The sequence below is a fragment of the Petromyzon marinus genome, unplaced genomic scaffold (genome assembly GCF_048934315.1).
Source record: "Petromyzon marinus isolate PM22_M1 ecotype Great Lakes invasive population unplaced genomic scaffold, UKy_Petmar_22M1.pri1.0 PM_G_Scaffold_9, whole genome shotgun sequence".
In the NCBI taxonomy this organism is placed as follows: domain Eukaryota; kingdom Metazoa; phylum Chordata; class Hyperoartia; order Petromyzontiformes; family Petromyzontidae; genus Petromyzon; species Petromyzon marinus.
Genome location: NW_027423046.1, coordinates 5,778,697 through 5,802,022, shown reverse-complemented (window position 1 = coordinate 5,802,022; position 23,326 = coordinate 5,778,697). Strand labels below are relative to the sequence as shown.

Genomic DNA, 23,326 nt, shown 5'->3' with positions numbered 1-23,326 from the left:
CACAGAGACACAGACAGAGAGAGACAGAGAGACACACATCATCATCACCAGCATCACCAACAACAACAACATCATCACCAGCATCATCAACAACAACATCATCATCACCAGCATCACCAACAACAACATCATCATCACCAGCATCATCAACATCATCATCACCAGCATCATCAACAACAACAACATCATCATCATCACCAACATCACCAACAACAACAACATCATCACCAGAATCAACAACAACAACATCATCACCAGCATCACCAACAACAACATCATCACCAGCATCATCAACATCATCATCACCAGCATCATCAACAACAACATCATCATCACCAACATCACCAACAACAACAACATCATCACCAGCATCAACAACAACAACATCATCAGCATCACCAACAACAACAACATCATCATCACCAGCATCATCAACATCATCATCACCAGCATCATCAACAACAACATCATCATCACCAGCATCACCAACAACAACATCATCATCACCAGCATCACCAGCATCATCAACAACAACATCATCAACAACAACATCATCACCAGCATCATCAACAACAACATCATCATCACCAGCATCATCAACAACATCATCACCAGCATCATCAACAACATCATCATCACCAGCATCATCAACAACAACATCATCATTACCAGCATCATCAACAACATCATCATCACCAGCATCATCAACAACAACATCATCATCACCAGCATCACCAGCATCAACAACAACAACATCATCATCACCAGCATCATCAACAACAACATCATCATCACCAGCATCACCAAAAACAACATCAACATCACCAGCATCATCATCATCACCAGCATCATCAACAACATCATCACCAGCATCATCAACAACATCATCATCACTAGCATCATCAACAACAACATCATCATTACCAGCATCATCAACAACATCATCATCACCAGCATCATCAACAACAACATCATCATCACCAGCATCACCAGCATCAACAACAACAACATCATCATCACCAGCATCATCAACAACAACATCATCATCACCAGCATCACCAAAAACAACATCATCATCACCAGCATCATCAACATCACCAACAACAACAACATCATCATCACCAGCATCATCAACAACAACATCATCATCACCAGCATCAACAACAACATCATCATCACCAGCATCACCAGCATCAACAACAACAACATCATCATCACCAGCATCATCAACAACAACATCATCATCCCCAGCATCACCAACAACAACATCATCATCACCAGCATCATCAACAACAACATCATCATCACCAGCATCACCAGCATCAACAACATCATCATCACCAGCATCATCAACAACAACATCATCATCACCAGCATCACCAGCATCAACAACAACAACATCATCATCACCAGCATCATCAACAACAACATCACCATCACCAGCATCATCAACAACAACATCATCATCATCAGCATCATCAACAACAACAACATCATCACCAGCATCATCAACAACAACATCATCATCACCAGCATCAACAACATCATCATCACCAGCATCACCAGCATCATCAACAACAACATCATCATCACCAGCATCACCAACATCAACATCATCATCACCAGCATCATCAACAACAACATCATCATCACCAGTATCACCAACAACAACATCATCACCAGCATCACCAACAACAACATCATCATCACCAGCATCACCAACAACAACATCATCATCACCAGCATCACCAACAACAACATCATCATCATCACCAGCATCATCAACAACATCATCATCACCAGCATTATCAACAACAACATCATCACCAGCATCACCAACAACAACAACATCATCATCACCAGCATCATCAACATCATCATCACCAGCATCATCAACAACAACATCATCATCACCAGCATCACCAACAACAACATCATCATCACCAGCATCATCAGCATCATCAACAACATCATCAACAACAACATCATCACCAGCATCATCAACAACAACATCATCATCACCAGCATCATCAACAACATCATCACCAGCATCATCAACAACAACATCATCATCACCAGCATCATCAACAACAACATCATCATCACCAGCATCACCAGCATCATCAACAACATCATCATCACCAGCATCATCAACAACAACATCATCATCACCAGCATCACCAGCATCAACAACAACAACATCATCATCACCAGCATCATCAACAACAACATCATCATCACCAGCATCACCAACAACAACATCATCATCACCAGCATCATCAACATCACCAACAACAACAACATCACCAGCATCATCAACAACAACATCATCATCACCAGCATCATCAACAACAACATCATCATCACCAGCATCAACAACAACAACATCATCATCACCAGCATCATCAACAACAACATCATCATCACCAGCATCACCAGCATCAACAACAACAACATCATCATCACCAGCATCATCAACAACAACATCATCATCACCAGCATCACCAAAAACAACATCATCATCACCAGCATCATCAACATCACCAACAACAACAACATCATCATCACCAGCATCATCAACAACAACATCATCATCACCAGCATCAACAACAACATCATCATCACCAGCATCACCAGCATCAACAACAACAACATCATCATCACCAGCATCATCAACAACAACATCATCATCCCCAGCATCACCAACAACAACATCATCATCACCAGCATCATCAACAACAACATCATCATCACCAGCATCACCAGCATCAACAACATCATCATCACCAGCATCATCAACAACAACATCATCATCACCAGCATCACCAGCATCAACAACAACAACATCATCATCACCAGCATCATCAACAACAACATCACCATCACCAGCATCATCAACAACAACATCATCATCATCAGCATCATCAACAACAACAACATCATCACCAGCATCATCAACAACAACATCATCATCACCAGCATCAACAACATCATCATCACCAGCATCACCAGCATCATCAACAACAACATCATCATCACCAGCATCACCAACATCAACATCATCATCACCAGCATCATCAACAACAACATCATCATCACCAGTATCACCAACAACAACATCATCACCAGCATCACCAACAACAACATCATCATCACCAGCATCACCAACAACAACATCATCATCACCAGCATCACCAACAACAACATCATCATCATCACCAGCATCATCAACAACATCATCATCACCAGCATTATCAACAACAACATCATCACCAGCATCACCAACAACAACAACATCATCATCACCAGCATCATCAACATCATCATCACCAGCATCATCAACAACAACATCATCATCACCAGCATCACCAACAACAACATCATCATCACCAGCATCATCAGCATCATCAACAACATCATCAACAACAACATCATCACCAGCATCATCAACAACAACATCATCATCACCAGCATCATCAACAACATCATCACCAGCATCATCAACAACAACATCATCATCACCAGCATCATCAACAACAACATCATCATCACCAGCATCACCAGCATCATCAACAACATCATCATCACCAGCATCATCAACAACAACATCATCATCACCAGCATCACCAGCATCAACAACAACAACATCATCATCACCAGCATCATCAACAACAACATCATCATCACCAGCATCACCAACAACAACATCATCATCACCAGCATCATCAACATCACCAACAACAACAACATCACCAGCATCATCAACAACAACATCATCATCACCAGCATCATCAACAACAACATCATCATCACCAGCATCAACAACAACAACATCATCATCACCAGCATCATCAACAACAACATCATCATCACCAGCATCACCAGCATCAACAACAACAACATCATCATCACCAGCATCATCAACAACATCATCATCACCAGCATCATCAACAACAACATCATCATCACCAGCATCATCAACAACAACATCATCATCACCAGCATCATCAACAACAACAACATCATCATCACCAGCATCATCAACAACAACATCATCATCACCAGCATCAACAACAACAAACATCATCATCACCAGCATCACCAGCATCATCAACAACAACATCATCACCAGCATCACCAACATCAACATCATCATCACCAGCATCATCAACAACAACATCATCATCACCAGTATCACCAACAACAACATCATCACCAGCATCACCAACAACAACATCATCATCACCAGCATCACCAACAACAACATCATCATCACCAGCATCACCAACAACAACATCATCATCACCAGCATCATCAACAACATCATCATCATCATCACCAGCATCATCAACAACATCATCACCAGCATCACCAACAACAACAACATCATCATCACCAGCATCACCAACAACAACATCATCATCACCAGCATCATCAACAACAACATCATCATCACCAGCATCACCAACAACAACATCATCATCACCAGCATCACCAACAACAACATCATCATCACCAGCATCATCAACAACATCATCATCATCACCAGCATCAACAACAACATCATCATCACCAGCATCATCAACAACAACATCATCATCACCAGCATCACCAGCATCATCAACAACATCATCACCAGCATCACCAGCATCATAATCAACAACAACATCATCATCACCAGCATCATCATCATCATCACCAGCATCATCAACATCACCATCACCAGCATCAACAACAACATCATAATCATCACCAGCATCACCAGCATCATCAACAACATCATCATCATCATCATCACCAGCATCATCAACAACAACATCATCATCACCAGCATCATCAACAACAACATCATCATCACCAACAACAACATCATCATCACCAGCATCACCAGCATCATCAACAACAACATCATCAACAACAACATCATCACCAGCATCATCAACAACAACATCATCATCACCAGCATCATCAACAACATCATCACCAGCATCATCAATAACAACATCATCATCACCAGCATCATCAACAACAACATCATCACCAGCATCACCAGCATCATCAACAACATCATCATCACCAGCATCATCAACAACAACATCATCACCAGCATCAACAACAACATCATCATCACCAGCATCATCAACAACAACATCATCATCATCACCAGCATCACCAACAACATCACCATCACCAGCATCACCAGCATCACCAACAACAACATCATCATCACCAGCATCACCAACAACAACAACATCATCATCACCAGCATCATCAACAACAACATCATCATCACCAGCATCACCAGCATCACCAACAACAACATCATCATCACCAGCATCATCATCATCACCAGCATCATCATCATCACCAGCATCACCAGCATCACCAACAACAACAACATCATCATCACCAGCATCATCAACATCATCAACATCGTCACCACCACCACGAGCTGGTGGGCATCACCTGCAGCCAGGTGTGGATGCAGGCTGCGTGGAAGTGTGCATGCTGGCAGGGCAGCCTGCACATCACGGCTCCATCCACAAGCACCTCCAGGCAAATGATGCAGCTGGGGGGCGAGAGGGGGGGGGAAATGAATGTGTGAGTGTGTGTATGTGTGTATGTGTGTGTGTTTGTGTGTATGTGTGTGTATGTGTGTATGTGTGTGAGTGTGTGTGTATGTGTGTGTGAGTGTATGTGTGTGTGTATGTGTGTGTGTATGTGTGTAGTGTGTGTGTATGTGAGTGTGAGTGTGTATGTGTGTGTGTATGTGTGTGTGAGTGTATGTGTGTGTATGTGAGTGTATGTGTGTATGTGTGTGTATGTGTGTATGTGTGTGTATGTGTGTGCATGTGTGAGTGTGTATGTATGTGTGTGTGTGAGTGTGTGGGTGTGTGTGAGTGTGTGAGTATGTGAGTGTGTGTGAGTGTGTGTGAGTGTGTATGAGTGTGTGTATGTGAGTGTGTGAGTATGAGTGTGTGAGTGTGTGAGTATGTAAGTGTGAGTATATGAGTGTGTGAGTATGTGAGTGACTGTGTGAGTATGAGAGTGTGTGTGTGAGTGTGTGTTTAATTGTGTGAGTATGTGAGTATGAGTGAGTGAGTGTGTTTAATTGAGTGTGTATGTGAGTGACTGTGTGAGTATGAGAGTGAGTGCGTGAGTATGTGAGTATGTGTGTGTGTGTGAGTTTGAGTGTGTGAGTATGAGAGTGTGTGTGTGAGTGTGTGACGATGATGATCATGATGATCATGATGGACATGATGATGGTGATGATAACGACGATGATGTTGATTGTGATGATGATGAGAGTAATGAGTACTGTGTTGACGTCTGGTCGAGGCTGGCTGAGTATCTGTGTGTGGCGAGTCTTCTTGTTTCCTCAACACTGAGCTGGTACACAGGATCGTCACGCAGATAATCCTAAAGAAACATCAAAACCATCACCAGCATCACCATCGTCATCATCATCATCGTCATTATCATCACCATTATCATCATCATCTTCGTCATCATCATCACTGCCATTATCATCGTCATCATCACCACCTTTATCAACATCATCATCACCACCATTATCATCGTCATCATTATCATCATCGTCATCATCTTCGTCATCATCATCACCACCACCATTATCATCATCATCATTATCATCGTCATTATCGTCATCATCATCACCACCACCATCATCGTCATCATCACCACCATTATCACCATCATCATCACCACCATTATCATCGTCATCATTATCATCATCGTCATCATCTTCATCATCATCATCACCACCATCATCATCATCGTCATCATCACCATTATCGTCATCATCATCACCACCATTATCATCGGCATCATCACCACCATTATCACCATCATCACCACCATTATCATCGTCATCATTATCATCTTCGTCATCATCATCACCACCATTATCATCGTCATCATTATCATCATCGTCATCATCTTCGTCATCATCATCACCACCATTATCATCGTCATCATTATCATCGTCATTATCGTCATCATCATCACCACCATCATCATCATCGTCATCATCACCACCATTATCACCATCATCATCACCACCATTATCGTCATCATTATCATCATCGTCATCATCTTCGTCATCATCATCACCACCATCATCATCATCGTCATCATCACCATTATCGTCATCATCATCACCACCATCATCATCATCGTCATCATCACCACCATTATCACCATCATCATCACCACCATTATCATCGTCATCATTATCATCATCGTCGTCATCATCATCACCACCACCATCATCATCATCGTCATCATCACCATTATCGTCATCATCATCACCACCATTATCATCGGCATCATCACCACCATTATCACCATCATCATCACCACCATTATCATCGTCATCATTATCATCATCGTCATCATCTTCGTCATCATCATCATCACCACCATTATCGTCATCATTATCATCATCGTCATTATCGTCATCATCATCACCACCATCATCATCATCATCACCACCACTATCACCATCATCATCGTCATCATCATCACCATCGTGATCACCACCGTGACCATCGTCACCAGCGGTACGTATGTACGTACATATAAAGACACAGATCCCCCGTGTAGCCTGGAACAGGCTGTAGGGGCAAGTGCTGTTAGCGAGCAGCACCTATGAAGGCCGGAATGGCACACGAGGGGGTGGGTGGCCAGCACCACGCCCGGCCGCCTTTGTCTCCCCAGTGCTAGCGATGTTGACTACACATCGCACCAGGTACTCATTTGAGGCTGAGTCGACCTAGGGGAGGCCCAGGACCAATTCTAAAAATGGCTGTCACTGATGGTGTTGATGGCTGTGAGCGAGCGGGAATCGAACTTGGGATCACACACACAGACACACACAGACACACACACAGACACACAGACACACACACACACACAGACACACACACAGACACACAGACACACACACACAGACACACATACACAGACACACACAGACACAGACAGACACACACACAGACACACACACACACACAGACACACACACAGACACACACACACAGACACACACACACAGACACACACACAGACACACACACAGACACACACACACAGACACACACACAGACACACACACACATAGACACACACACATAGACACACACACAGACACACACACACAGACACACACACAGACACACACAGACACACACACAGACATACACAGACACACACAGACACACACACACACACAGACACACACACACAGACACACACACACAGATACACAGACACACAGACAGACACACACACAGACACACAGACAGACACACACACAGACACACACACACACAGACACACAGACACAGGGCTAGGCCGTCTTCACCTCGTTGCCGCTGTGGTTACCACCGCTGGTACTTGGCTGTGGCAAAGACAGCATCAGACGCAGCCTCTGGGTGTCTTCAGTTAGACACGGGGGGTGGGAGTCAGACACAACACCTCCAGTTAGACACGGGGGGGTCAGACACAACACCTCCAGTTAGACACGAGGGGGTCAGACACAACACCTCCAGTTAGACACGGGGGTTGGTGGTCAGACACAACACCTCCAGTTAGACACGGGGGGTGGGTCAGACGCAACACCTCCAGTTAGACATGGGGGGTGGGGGTCAGACACAACACCACCAGTTAGACACGGGGGGTCAGACACAACACCTCCAGTTAGACACGGGGGGTGGGTTCAGACACAACACCACCAGTTAGACACGGGGGGTGGGGGCAGACACAACACCTCCAGTTAGACACAGGGGGTGGGAGTCAGACACAACACCTCCAGTTAGACACGGAGGGTGGGAGTCAGACACAATACCTCCAGTTAGACACGGGGGGTGGGAGTCAGACACAACACCTCCAGTTAGACAGGGGGGGGTGGGGGTCAGACACAACACCTCCAGTTAGACACGGGGGTTGGTGGTCAGACACAACACCTTCAGTTAGACACGGGGGTAGGGTCAGACACAACACCTCCAGTTAGACACGGGGGGGGTCAAACACAACACCACCAGTTAGACACGGGGTCAGACACAACACCTCCAGTTAGACACGGGGGGTGGGGTCAGACACAACACCTCCAGTTAGACACGGGGGGTGGGAGTCAGACACAACACCTCCAGTTAGACACAGGGGGGTCAGACACAACACCACCAGTTAGACACGGGGGGTGGGAGTCAGACACAACACCTCCAGTTAGACACAGGGGGGTCAGACACAACACCTCCAGTTAGACACGGGGGTTGGTGGGCAGACACAACACCTCCAGTTAGACACGGGTGGGGGTCAGACACAACACCTCCAGTTAGACAGTGTAGTGTAGTAGTGTATAGTGTAGTGTATAGTGTAGTGTATAGTGTAGTGTATAGTGTAGTAGTGTATAGTGTAGTGTATAGTGTAGTGTAATGTATAGCGTAGTGTAGAGTGTAGTGTATAGTGTAGTGTATAGTGTAGTATATAGTAGTGTATAGTGTAGTGTATAGTGTAGTGTAGTAGTGTATAGTGTAGTGTATAGTGTAGTGTATAGTGTAGTGTAATGTATAGTGTAATGTATAGTGTAGTGTATAGTGTAGTAGTGTATAGTGTAGTGTATAGTGTAGTGTATATGTAGTGTAGTAGTGTATAGTGTAGTGTATAGTGTAGTAGTGTATAGCGTAGTGTATAGTGTAGTATATAGTAGTGTAGAGTGTAGTGTATAGTGTAGTGTAGTAGTGTATAGTGTAGTGTATAGTGTAGTGTATAGTGTAGTGTAATGTATAGTGTAGTGTAGAGTGTAGTGTATAATGTAGTAGTGTATAGTGTAGTGTATAGTGTAGTGTATAGTGTAGTGTAGTAGTGTATAGTGTAGTGTATAGTGTAGTGTATAGTAGTGTAGAGTGTATTGTAGTAGTGTATAGTGTAGTGTATAGTGTAATGTAGTGTATAGTGTAGTGTATAGTGTATAGTGTAGTAGTGTATAGTGTAGTGTATAGTAGTGTATAGTGTAGTGTATAGTAGTGTATAGTGTAGTGTATAGTGTAGTGTATAGTGTAGTGTATAGTGTATAGTAGTGTATAGTGTAGTGTATAGTGTAGTGTGTAGTGTAGTATATAGTGTAGTGTATAGTGTAGTGTGTAGTGTAGTATATAGTGTATAGTGTAGTGTATAGTGTAGTGTATAGTGTCGTGTATAGTGTAGTGTATAGTAGTGTAGTGTATAGTGTAGTGTATAGTGTAGTGTATAGTGTAGTGTATAGTGTAGTGTATAGTTACGGTGCTACTCACCAAGGCTGTGGTTGCCACGCAGCACCTGGGAAGGGGGGCGGAGGAGAGGTGACAATGAGACAGTGGCTAGAATATGTTGTCTACCTCACCTGCTACGGAGGCCCATCGACTCACCCAGAGACTCACACAGAGACTCACACAGAGACTCACACAGACACCCATAGACTCACACAAACACCCATAGACACACAAACACTCATAGACTCACACAGAGACTTACACAAACACCCATAGACTCACACAAACACCCATAGACTCACACAGAGACTCACACAAACACCCATAGACTCACACAAACACCCATAGACTCACACAGAGACTCACACAGACACCCATAGACTCACACAAACACCCATAGACTCACACAGAGACCCACAGACTCACACAGAGACTCACACAAACACCCATAGACTCACACAAACACCCATAGACTCACACATAGACTGACACAAACACCCATAGACTTACACAAACACCCATAGACTGACATAGAGACTCAAATAGACACCCATATACTCACACAAACCCCCATAGACTGACATAGAGACTCACACAGACACCCATAGACTTACACAGAGACTCACACAGACACCCATAGACTCACACAAACACCCATAGACTGACATACTCACACAGACACCTATAGACTCACACAGACACCCATAGACTGCCACAGAGACTCATGCAGACACCCATAGACTGACACAGAGACTCACACAGACACCCAGAGACTCACACAAAAAGCTCACCGAGATCCACACTCACACAGAGACCCAGAGACTCCGAGACCCATACACACTCACACACAAACACCTATACACTCACACACACATAGACACAAACATCTGCACACCTACAACTCAACAACAACATTAAGTGGCGGTGACGTCACCACGACGCTTGTGCCAGGCTATGTGCACGTTGAAGCCACGTGAAGTGTCGAACGCCCGCTGACAGGAAGTCACAGGGCAGACCCAGGTGCCACGGGTCGACTGACTGAGATGACTGGCTGATGCACCACCTGTGCCCCCTACTGTGCCAACTTGCTGTGCTTTAGCCAACCCAGCGCTCCGCTTTGTTGTGAGCGTTGTTGTTGGAGCTCATCATCCTCCTGTACCACATCAATCAATCTCTTCTCTAGCCCGTGCATCGCCCGGTTAGCCCCCTCGAACCGGACAAACAAAAGCTGTTTGGGCATGCGGTGGCTGTGCATGCAGGCTACATGACCCAGCCAACGCAGCCTTGCCTACCGGAGGAGCTCACCGATGGGGCTTTGTCCAGAAATTTCAAGGATAAGTGAGCTCCTCACACAACCCAGCCTAGTTAAACCCAGGATGGATCATAGGCAGGCCAGTCTAAATGTTTCTAACTGGCAAAGATGTTCCATTAGGGGGGACCACGTTTCGCAAGCATAGAGAAGGGAGAGAATGACCGTGGCTGAGAAGACCCGAAGCTTCGTGCGGAGCGACAGACCAGGTAGCTTCCACACAGCGTTACGCAACCTATTAAAAGATAATGCCGCTCAACTGATTTGGAGACCGCTGCTGTTTAACCGGAGCCGGTCATGAGCACACTTGTCGGGTATGGGAAACTCTCCACTCTCTCCACAACTGCCCTATCACCAATTGGGTTGTGGGGGCTGAGTGCCCGATGGTACAAAATACCCTGGCAGGTGCATAGTTTTAGTGGGGCTGATGGTAAGTCCTCACCTCTTAGTGGCAAGCTCCAGTTTCAGCAGCAGCGCCTCCAACTCCTCCGCTGAGTAAGCAGCAATTACCAGATCATCGGCATACATAACATGGTTGAGCAATAGGGAGCCACCCGGGCATCGATCAGCCTCCCATTGTATCTGTACCAGATGAAAATTCCTCCGGTATAGCTATTGAAGGGTTCGCGAATTATGTGGTCGAAATAGATGTTAAATAATGTCGAAGCCAAATGACATCCCTCTCGCACCCCAAAGTGAGCAGGGAATGGATCCGACTCCCGGCCACGTAAATTTACCCAGGCCCGCTCACTATCTTGAAGGTCCTTAATGATCGTGAGCAGCGGGTCAGGGAATCCAAAAGCACGAAGACCAACCCAGAGCCAGGCCTACTGATGGTATCATAGGCCTTGACCAGGTCAATAAAGCAGAGATGTAGGTCTTGCTGGAATTCCCTACACCTCTGCTTTAGCAGACGGAAAGAAAATGGCATCTGTGCAGCAACGCCCTTTCCTAAAACCACATTGGAGCTCCGCAAGCCTCTCCTCAGCGTGCCTGGCAAAGCGATGTTAAATAATTCTTGTCAGGACCTTTCCAGGCACACTGAGGAGTGATATGCCCCTGTCATTGTTACAGTCTGTGCGGTCCCCTTACTACAAAGTGGGGGACCACCAGGGCATCCTTCAAATCCTGCAGAACCCATCCAGTGGTCCAGACTGTTGTTATGATGTCATGTAGGGCAGTCTATGCACAAATGCCACCATCCCTCAGCATTTTGCTTGGGAGATCATCTCTGCCCGGTGCCTTTCCTGGTCTCAGGCTCTGGATCGCCTTCAGTACTTCCTCAACAGATGGCACCTCAGCCAGCCACTCACAGGGGGTGACTTCTGCTTCCAATATTTGCGGCACCTCAGCCTCAGCAGGGTCATCCCCACTTTGTCCCATGATGTTTTCCAGGCCGAGGGATTTCACCTTCCCCAGGACCTCACAGAAATGCTCAGCAAATCTGAAAACCTGTTCCTGGGGGTTGGAGATTGGATCACCGTTTTTTTCCCCTAATGATGGTAATAGGTGTGCCGCTGCAGGTTACTTTTTGATGGAATTAAAGAGCGATTTGTGATCACGGGCCATTGAGGCAGATTCCATCTCCTCAAAAACCCACGAGCACCACCCATCCTTGCAGCGCCTCACAGTTCTCCGAACCTCCGAGAGAAGGCTGCGGCCAGCCTCCTCATTCTCTGACGTGGAATGCTGTAGACAATGAGAGTGGGCCTGTCGCTTTTTCTCAGCCAGCCTGAACTTGTCCTCTGTCAGCCAGGGTCTCTGAGGAGGTGTGGACCGCGTACCCAAAGCAGCCATTGCAGCTGCATGAGTCACAGTCCTAAACCTCGCCCATTTACCCTCGACATCTGGAGGAGTGAGGGACGATGCCAACCCCAGCCGCAAGCGATGATGAAATTCTCGCTTGCAACTTTCATCAACTAGTTGAGACCAGGCCGCCTTAGGTTGAAATGGGGTCCTGGGTGTACACCCACCACCGGAGTGGAAGAATGGCAGGCGCATCTTACAGATGACAAGTCGATGGTCAGTCGGCAGATCAGCTCCACGGTAGGTCCTGGTATGAAGGACATCGGCCCGCATCCGCTGTTCTGTCACTATGTAGTCCAGCAGATGTTCTTGCTTGGACCCGGCATGCATCCATGATGTTGTGTGGATGCGCCGATGCCGGAACAGCGTGTTGGTAATTACAAGCCCATGGGCTCCACAAAAATAGCAGCCTCCTACCGTTGTTATTGAGCTGATCTGGCCCATGCCTTCCAATCACCCCAGACCAGTTGCCAGCATCATGACCAACTCGGGCATTGAAGTCACCAAACAAGACGACTCTATCCCGAGGGGCCACTTTAGCCAGCACCTGTTACAGGAGGTCATAGAAGGCATCTGACTCATCGACCTTGCCTGCATCCTCCCAAAAGATGTCCGTCTTCGGTGGGGGCTTAAGTAACCACGACCACCACTCCTCGCCTCTGGTTGATGGGAAGGCGAGCCCAAAGTAGCCTGGGGCTTACAGCTTCCCACACCACACAACAACAACCGCCATTCGCCACTAAGTGGTGGTGACATGACCACGACGCTTGTGCCAAGCTATGTGCACCCTGAGGCCACGTGAAGTGGCGAATGCCCACTGGCAGGAGGTCACGGGGCAGACCCAGGTGCCACAGGTCAACTGACTGAGATGACTGGCTGATGCACCACCTGTGCCCCCTACTGTGCCAACCTGCTGTGCTTTAGCCACCCGGCGCTCCGCTCGTTGTTGTGAGCGTCGCTCCTCCGCCCTCCGTTGTTGTTGGAGGGCGACTACCTCCAACTGCCCAGTAGCATCCTTCACGAGCCTCCTCCACAGAGGCCGATCTTGACACCGCTGGTACCAGTCATCGGCAAGTCCACTCAGCTCCACGTCCTCCTGTACTACATCACTCCATCTCTTCTCTAGCCCGAGCCGCGCCCGCTTAGCCCCCTCAATCCAGCCGAACAAAAGCTGTTTCGGCATGCGTTGGCTGGGCATGCGGGCTTACATGACCCAGCAATCGCAGCCTTGCCCGCCGGAGGAGCTCACCGATGGGACTTTGTCCAGATCTTTCAAGGATTTGTGAGCTCCTCACACAATCCAGTCTGGTTAAACCCAGGATGGATCGTAGGCAGGCCAGCCTAAATGTTTCTAACCGGCGAAGATGTTCCATTAGGGGGGTCCACGAAACCACGAGTTAAACCACACCACACACACACACATACACACAAACACCTACACACCACACACACACAAACACCTACACACTCACACACCTACACACAAACACCTACACACACACACACCTACACACTCACACACCTACACACTCACACACCTACACACACACACGTGGGTGAGTGTGTGCGTCCTGACCCTCACCTCTTCCTCCTCACCCTCCTCCTCTTCCTCCTCCTCCTCCTCCTCCATTTTCTCACCAGCAACACCATCACTACCACCATCACCACCATCACCCCCACCATCATCACCACCACCACCACCATCACCACCAGCACCACCACCAGCACCACCACCATCACCACCATCACCCCCACCATCACCACCAGCACCACCACCAGCACCACCACTACCACCACCACCAACACCACCATCACCACCACCACTACCACCATCACCACCACTACCACCACTTCCACCACCACCACCACCACCATCACCACCACCACCACCATCACCACCACCATCACCACCAGCACCACCACCAGCACCACCATCACCACCAGCACCACAACTACCACCAGCACCACCACTACTACCATCACCACCACCAACACCACCATCACCACCACCACTACCACCATCACCACCACTACCACCACTTCCACCACCACCACCACCATCACCACCACCACCACCACCACTTCCACCATCACCACCATCACCGGCGCCAGCTCCTCTTCCACGTGCAGGCGTCTCGGCCTCCCCCGTACAGTGGCGGCAGTGGACCTGTGGGAGGCAGAGAGACGAGGGCTGGTGCCCAGCGCTCCTCAGTGTGACCACTACCGCCATCGCCACCACCATCGCCACCACCGTCACCACCATCGGCATCGCCACCACCGATATCATCACCACCATCGCCACTATCGTCACCATCACCACCACCACCACCCCGACCACCACCACCACCGTGGTGGGTCACACACACCCCCACACAGACACAGACACACACACAGGGTCACACACACAGGCACCAACCCACACACACACACAGGGTCACACACACAGGCACCAACCCACACACACACAGGGTCACACACACAGGCACCAACCCACACACCCCCACACACACACAGTCACATACACCCACAGGGTCACAACAACCGCCATTCGCCACTAAGTGGCGGCGACGTAACTTCGTGGCTACGTGACGTCACCACGACGCTTGTGCCAGGCTATGTGCACCTTGAGGCCACGTGAAGTGTCCAACGCCCGCTGGCAGGAGGTGCCGAGCCCGTTTAGCCCCCTCGATCCGGCCGAACAAAAGCTGTTTGGGCATGCGGTGGCTGGGCATGCGGCTACATGACCCAGCCAACGCAGCCTTGCCTGCCGGTGAAGCTCACAGATGGGACCTTGCCCAGATCTTTTAAAGGATTTGTGAGCTCCTAACACAATCCAGCCAGGTTAAACCCAGGATGGATCGTAGGCAGGCCAGCCTAAGTGTTTATAACCGGCGAAGATGTTCCGTTAGGGGGGTCCACGTTTCGCAAGCGTAGAGAAGGGAGGGAAAGACCGTGGCCGAGGAGACAACCCCCTACATCCTCGTAGTGCCGGACGGGCAATGCTGTCGTGGACAGTGCTGTGGGGGGAGGGCCAATTCCGATTGGCTTTTCCCCTCAAGGCGTTTGTAGCTACCACAGCGGCTAAATGGGGGCTCTGGATGGGTGCGAGGGGCTGGTAACCCCTCCACCTTCAATAAATTACCACAAAATCACGTGACAAAATATATCTAACAGACACACACACACAGGGTCAACAACAACAACAACCGCCATTCGCCACTAAGTGGCGGTGATGTCACCACGACGCTTGTGCCAGGCAGGGTCACACACACACACACACACCCCCACACACACACAGGGTCACACACACACAGGGTCACACACACAGGGTCACACACACAGTCACACACACCCACGCAGGGTCACAAACACACACACAGGGTCACACACACACAGACAACCACACACACACACACAGGGTCACACACACGTAGTGTCACACACACCCGCACACACCCCCACACACACCCAGGGTCACAAACACACCCCCACATACACACAGGGTCACACACACGCACACACCCCCACACACACGTAGTGTCACACACACACAGGGTCACACACACACAGGGTCACACACACACAGGGTCACACACACACACACACAGGGTCACAAACACACCCCCACATACACACAGGGTCACACACACGCACACACCCCCACACACACGTAGTGTCACACACACACAGGGTCACACACACACAGGGTCACACACACACACACAGGGTCACACACACACAGGGTCACACACACACACACACAGGGTCACACACACACACACAGGGTCACACACACACAGGGTCACACACACACACACAGGGTCACAAACACACCCCCACATACACACAGGGTCACACACACGCACACACCCCCACACACACGTAGCGTCACACACACACAGGGTCACACACACACAGGGTCACACACACACACACAGGGTCACACACACACAGGGTCACACACACACACACAGTCACACACACACAGGGTCACACACACACCCCCACACCTGTGGGCACGCTGCAGACGGCGTGATCTGAGTCATCGTTCTCTTCCTCCTGCCGGAGACGGAGCTGTGGACAACCAGGGTGACAGTGAGACTCAGCCACAGTGACACTCACAGTGACACTCACAGTGACACTTAGCCACAGTGACACTCACAGTGACACTCACAGTGACACTCACAGTGACACTCAGCCACAGTGACACTCAGCCACAGTGACACTCACAGTGACACTCACAGTGACACAGCCACAGTGACACTCAGTGACACTCACAGTGACACTCAGCCACAGTGACACTCACAGTGACACTCACAGTAACACTCACAGTGACACTCAAAGTGACACTCACAGTGACACTCACAGTGACACTCAGCCACAGTGACACTCACAGTGACACTCACAGTGACACTCAGCCACAGTGACACTCACAGTGACACTCACAGTGACACTCAGCCACAGTGACACAGTGACACTCACAGTGACACTCAGCCACAGTGACACTCACAGTGACACTCACAGTGACACTCAGCCACAGTGACACTCACAGTGACACTCACAGTGACACTCACAGTGACACTCAAAGTGACACTCACAGTGACACTCAGAGTGACACTCAGCCACAGTGACACTCACAGTGACACTCACAGTGACACTCAGCCACAGTGACACTCACAGTGACACTCACAGTGACACTCAGCCACAGTGACACTCAGTGACACTCAGTCACAGTGACACTCACAGTGACACTCACAGTGACACTCACCCACAGTGACACTCACAGTAACACTCACAGTGACACTCACAGTGACACTCACAGTGACACTCAGCCACAGTGACACTCACAGTGACACCCACAGTGACACTCAGTGACACTCATCCACAGTGACACTCAGTGACACTCACCCACAGTGACACTCACAGTGACACTCACCCACAATGACACTCACAGTGACACTCACCCACAGTGACACTCACAGTGACATTAACCCACAATGACACTCACAGTGACACTCATCCACAGTGACACTCACAGTGACACTCACAGTGACACTCAGTGACACTCATACACAGTGACACTCACCCACAGTGACACTCACAGTGACACTCACAGTGACACTCACCCACAGTGACACTCACAGTGACACTCACCCACAGTGACACTCAGTGACACTCACCCACAGTGACACTCACAGTGACACTCACCCACAGTGACACTCACAGTGACACTCACCCACAGTGACACTCACAGTGACACTCACAGTGACACTCACCCACAGTGACACTCACAGTGACACTCACCCACAGTGACACTCACCCACAGTGACACTCAGTGACACTCACCCACAGTGACACTCACAGTGACACTCACCCACAGTGACACCCACAGTAACACTCACAGTGACACTCACAGTGACACCCACAGTGACACTCACAGTGACACTCACAGTGACACTCAGTGACACTCATACACAGTGACACTCACCCACAGTGACACTCACTCACAGTGACACTCACAGTGACACTCACAGTGACACTCACAGTGACACTCACCCACAGTGACACTCACAGTGACACTCACCCACAGTGACACTCACCCACAGTGACACTCACAGTGACACCCACAGTGACACCCACAGTAACACCCACAGTGACACTCAGTGACACCCACAGTGACACTCACAGTGACACTCACCCACAGTGACACTCAGTGACACCCACAGTGACACTCACAGTGACACTCATCCACAGTGACACTCACAGTGACACTCACCCACAGTGACACTCACAGTGACACTCACAGTGACACCCACAGTGACACCCACAGTAACACCCACAGTGACACTCAGTGACACCCACAGTGACACTCACCCACAAAAGTGTCATGCTGCTGACAGTTGGGCTACATTAACATAAGCTGCCCCGCCCATGCTGCTGACGACACTTGGGCCACGCCCATTTTCAACCTTTATAAACAGTTTGCCTTTAGAGGCTGACCCCCTTTGCCTGATGTGTGTACACACACATTCTCTGGAAAGAACCAGAGAATGTGTGTGTAAGTGTGTGTGTGTAAGTGTGTGTGTGTAAGTGTGTGTGTGTAAGTGTGTGTAAGTGTGCGTAAGTGTGTGTAAGTGTGTGTGTAAGTGTGTGTAAGTGTGTGTAAGTGTATGTGTGTGTGTGTTGGTGTGTGTGTGTAAGTGTGTGTGTGTGTGTGTAAGTGTGTGTTGGTGTGTGTACGTAAGTGTGTGTGTGTAAGTGTGTGTAAGTGTGCGTAAGTGTATGTAAGTGTGTGTGTAAGTGTGTGTAAGTGTGTGTGTAAGTGTGTGTAAGTGTGTGTGTAAGTGTGTGTGTGTGTGTGTGTAAGTGTGTGTGTGTAAGTGTGTGTAAGTTTGTGTGTGTAAGTGTGTGTTGGTGTGTGTACGTAAGTGTGTGTGTGTAAGTGTGTGTAAGTGTGCGTTAGTGTATGTAAGTGTGTGTGTAAGTGTGTGTAAGTGTGTGTGTAAGTGTGTGTAAGTGTGTGTGTAAGTGTGTGTGTGTGTGTGTGTAAGTGTGTGTGTGTAAGTGTGTGTAAGTTTGTGTGTGTAAGTGTGTGTTGGTGTGTGTACGTAAGTGTGTGTGTGTAAGTGTGTGTAAGTGTGCGTAAGTGTATGTAAGTGTGTGTGTAAGTGTGTGTAAGTGTGTGTAAGTGTAAGTGTGTGTATGTGTGTAAGTGTGTGTGTTGGTGTGTGTGTGTAAGTGTGTGTAAGTGTGTGTGTGTAAGTGTGTGTAAGTGTGTGTACGTAAGTGTGTGTGTGTAAGTGTGTGTAAGTGTGCGTAAGTGTATGTAAGTGTGTGTAAGTGTGTGTAAGTGTGTGTAAGTGTGTGGAAGTGTGTGTAAGTGTAAGTGTGTGTAAGTGTATGTGTGTAACTGTGTGTGTTGGTGTGTGTGTGTAAGTGTGTGTAAGTGTGTGTGTGTAAGTGTGTGTAAGTGTGTGTACGTAAGTGTGTGTGTGTAAGTGTGTGTAAGTGTGTGTGTGTAAGTGTGTGTGTGTAAGTGTATGTAAGTGTGTCTGTAAGTGTGTGTGTAAGTGTGTGTAAGTGTGTGTAAGTGTGCGTGTGTAAGTGTGTGTGTGTTGGTGTGTGTGTGTAAGTGTGTGTAAGTGTGTGTGTGTAAGTGTGTGTTGGTGTGTGTACGTAAGTGTGTGTGTGGGTGTGTGTAAGTGTGTAAGTGTGTGTGTGTGTAAGTGTACCTCTGGTGTTGCCGTTTGCGCGTCTTCTCCGGCACTGTGGGGACGGAGCTGTCAGAGTCCTCGTTCAATCCGGCACCACCACGGCCACCGTCACCGCGCTCACCACCGCCGTGACCGCCACGGCACTCAACACCACCACCACCACCACCATCGTCGTCATCGTCGTCGCCAATCCTGTCCATGTCGCCGGCGCTGTTGACGTCGCCGAAGCCAAAGCCGTCAACGTCGCCGATGATGTCGCCGTAGGGGACGCCGACACCGTCGCAGTCGGCGCTCCTGTCGCTGAAGGCGACGCCGCCGGAGTCGCTGCAGTCGGCGCCGTCGGAATCGCCGAAGCTGTCGACGTCGCCAAACCTCACGCGGACGAAGTCGCTGAAGGCGGCGGCGACGGCCGCGGCCGCGTCGTTCGTGGCGGCGGCTCTGACGCCGCCGCCGGACGCAGAGCGGCGGCAGGGGCACGGTCCGACGCTGCCCTCGCTCGAGGCCATCCTGCAACCTGCACACACTGCGACCACCGCCGCCGTCACCACCACCACCACCACCACCACACGCACCACCGTCACCACCACCATAGACTCAACACTGTACCATAGACTCAACACTACACCATAGACTCAACACTGCACCATAGACTCAACATTGCACCATAGACTCAACACTGCACCATAGACAAACACTACACCATAGACTCAACACTACCCATAGACTCAACACTACCCATAGACTCAACACTGCACCATAGACTCAACACTGCACCATAGACTCAACACTGCACCATAGACTCACACTACACCATAGACTCAACACTGAACCATAGACTCAACACTGCACCATAGACAAACACTACACCATAGACTCAACACTACCCATAGACTCAACACTACCCATAGACTCAACACTGCACCATAGACTCAACACTGCACCATAGACTCAACACTGAACCATAGACTCAACACTGCACCATAGACAAACACTACACCATAGACTCAACACTACCCATAGACTCAACACTACCCATAGACTCAACACTGCACCATAGACTCAACACTGCACCATAGACTCAACACTGCACCATAGACTCACACTACACCATAGACTCAACACTGAACCATAGACTCAACACTGCACCATAGACAAACACTACACCATAGACTCAACACTACCCATAGACTCAACACTACCCATAGACTCAACACTGCACCATAGACTCAACACTCCACCATAGACTCAACACTGCACCATAGACTCACACTACACCATAGACTCAACACTGAACCATAGACTCAACACTGCACCATAGACAAACACTGCACCATAGACTCAACACTGCACCATAGACTAACACTACACCATAGACTCAAGACTGTACCATAGACTCAACACTGCACCATAGACTCAACACTGAACCATAGACTCAACACTGCACCATAGACAAACACTACACCATAGACTCACACTACACTATAGACTCAATACTGCACCATAGACTCAACACTGCACCATAGACTCAACACTGCACCATAAACTCAACACTGCACCATAGACTCAACACTACCCATAGACTCAACACTACCCATAGACTCAACACTACACTGACTGTGTGTGTACTGTGTGTGGGGAGCGATAGTGTAGCGGTTAGCGCGCTGCGCTATGAACCTGGCGACCCGGGTTCGATTCCCGCTCACAGCCAACACCAGTGACGATTATCTGAACCGGTCCCGGGCCTCCCCTAGGTCGACTCAGCCTCAAATGAGTACCTGGTGCGGTGTGTAAACATCGTCACTAGGGAGACAAAGGCGGTCGGGCGTGGTGCTGGCCACCCACCCCCTCGTGTACCGTTCCAGCCTTCATAGGTGCTCGCTAACAGCACTTGCCCCTACAGTCTGTTAAGGCTATACGGGGGATCTTTGATCTTTTTGCGTGTGAAAGTGACTGTGTGGCTGGCTCACCACCCACTCACCACCCACTCACTCACTCAACACCCACTCACCACTCACTCACCACCCACTCACCACTCACTCACCACCCACTCACTCACCACTCACTCACCACCCACTCACCACCAACTCACCCTTCCACCACCCACTCACCACCCACTCACCACTCACTCGCCACTCACCACCCACTCACCCACTCACCACCCACTCACTCACCACCCACTCACCCACTCACCACCCACTCACCACCCACTCACTCACTCACCACCCACTCACCACCCACTCACTCACCACTTACCACCCACTCACCACCCACTCACTCACCACCCAGTCACCACTCACTCACCACCCACTCACCACTCACTCACTCACCACCCACTCACTCACCACTCACTCACTCGCCACCCACTCACTCACCACTCACTCACCACCCACTCACCACTCACTCACCACCCACTCACCACTCACTCACCACTCACCACCCACTCACTCACTCACCACCCACTCACCACTCACTCACCACCCACTCACCCACTCACCACCCACTCACCACCCACTCACCACTCACTCACCACCCACTCACCACTCACTCACCACCCACTCACCACCCACTCACTCACTCACCACCCACTCACCACTCACTCACCACCCACTCACCACTCACTCACCACCCACTCACTCACCACTCACTCACCACCCACTCACCACCAACTCACCCTTCCACCACCCACTCACCACCCACTCACCACTCACTCGCCACTCACCACCCAC

The 23,326-nt window shown here is 49.0% G+C and overlaps 1 protein-coding gene across 1 annotated transcript; it reads right to left on the bottom strand.

Annotated features, from left to right (window-relative positions):
* Positions 1-8,371: 8,371 nt before the first annotated feature.
* On the bottom strand, positions 8,372-21,112 carry LOC142921860 (uncharacterized). The gene is made up of 4 exons (XM_076063195.1): positions 20,619-21,112; positions 17,397-17,460; positions 15,214-15,553; positions 8,372-8,460 (listed from the first exon to the last, which is right to left on the bottom strand). Exons 1-4 carry the CDS (start codon positions 21,104-21,106, stop codon positions 8,372-8,374), a joined length of 981 nt encoding a protein of 326 aa, XP_075919310.1. The 5' UTR covers positions 21,107-21,112.
* Between the last annotated feature and the right edge of the window lie 2,214 nt (positions 21,113-23,326).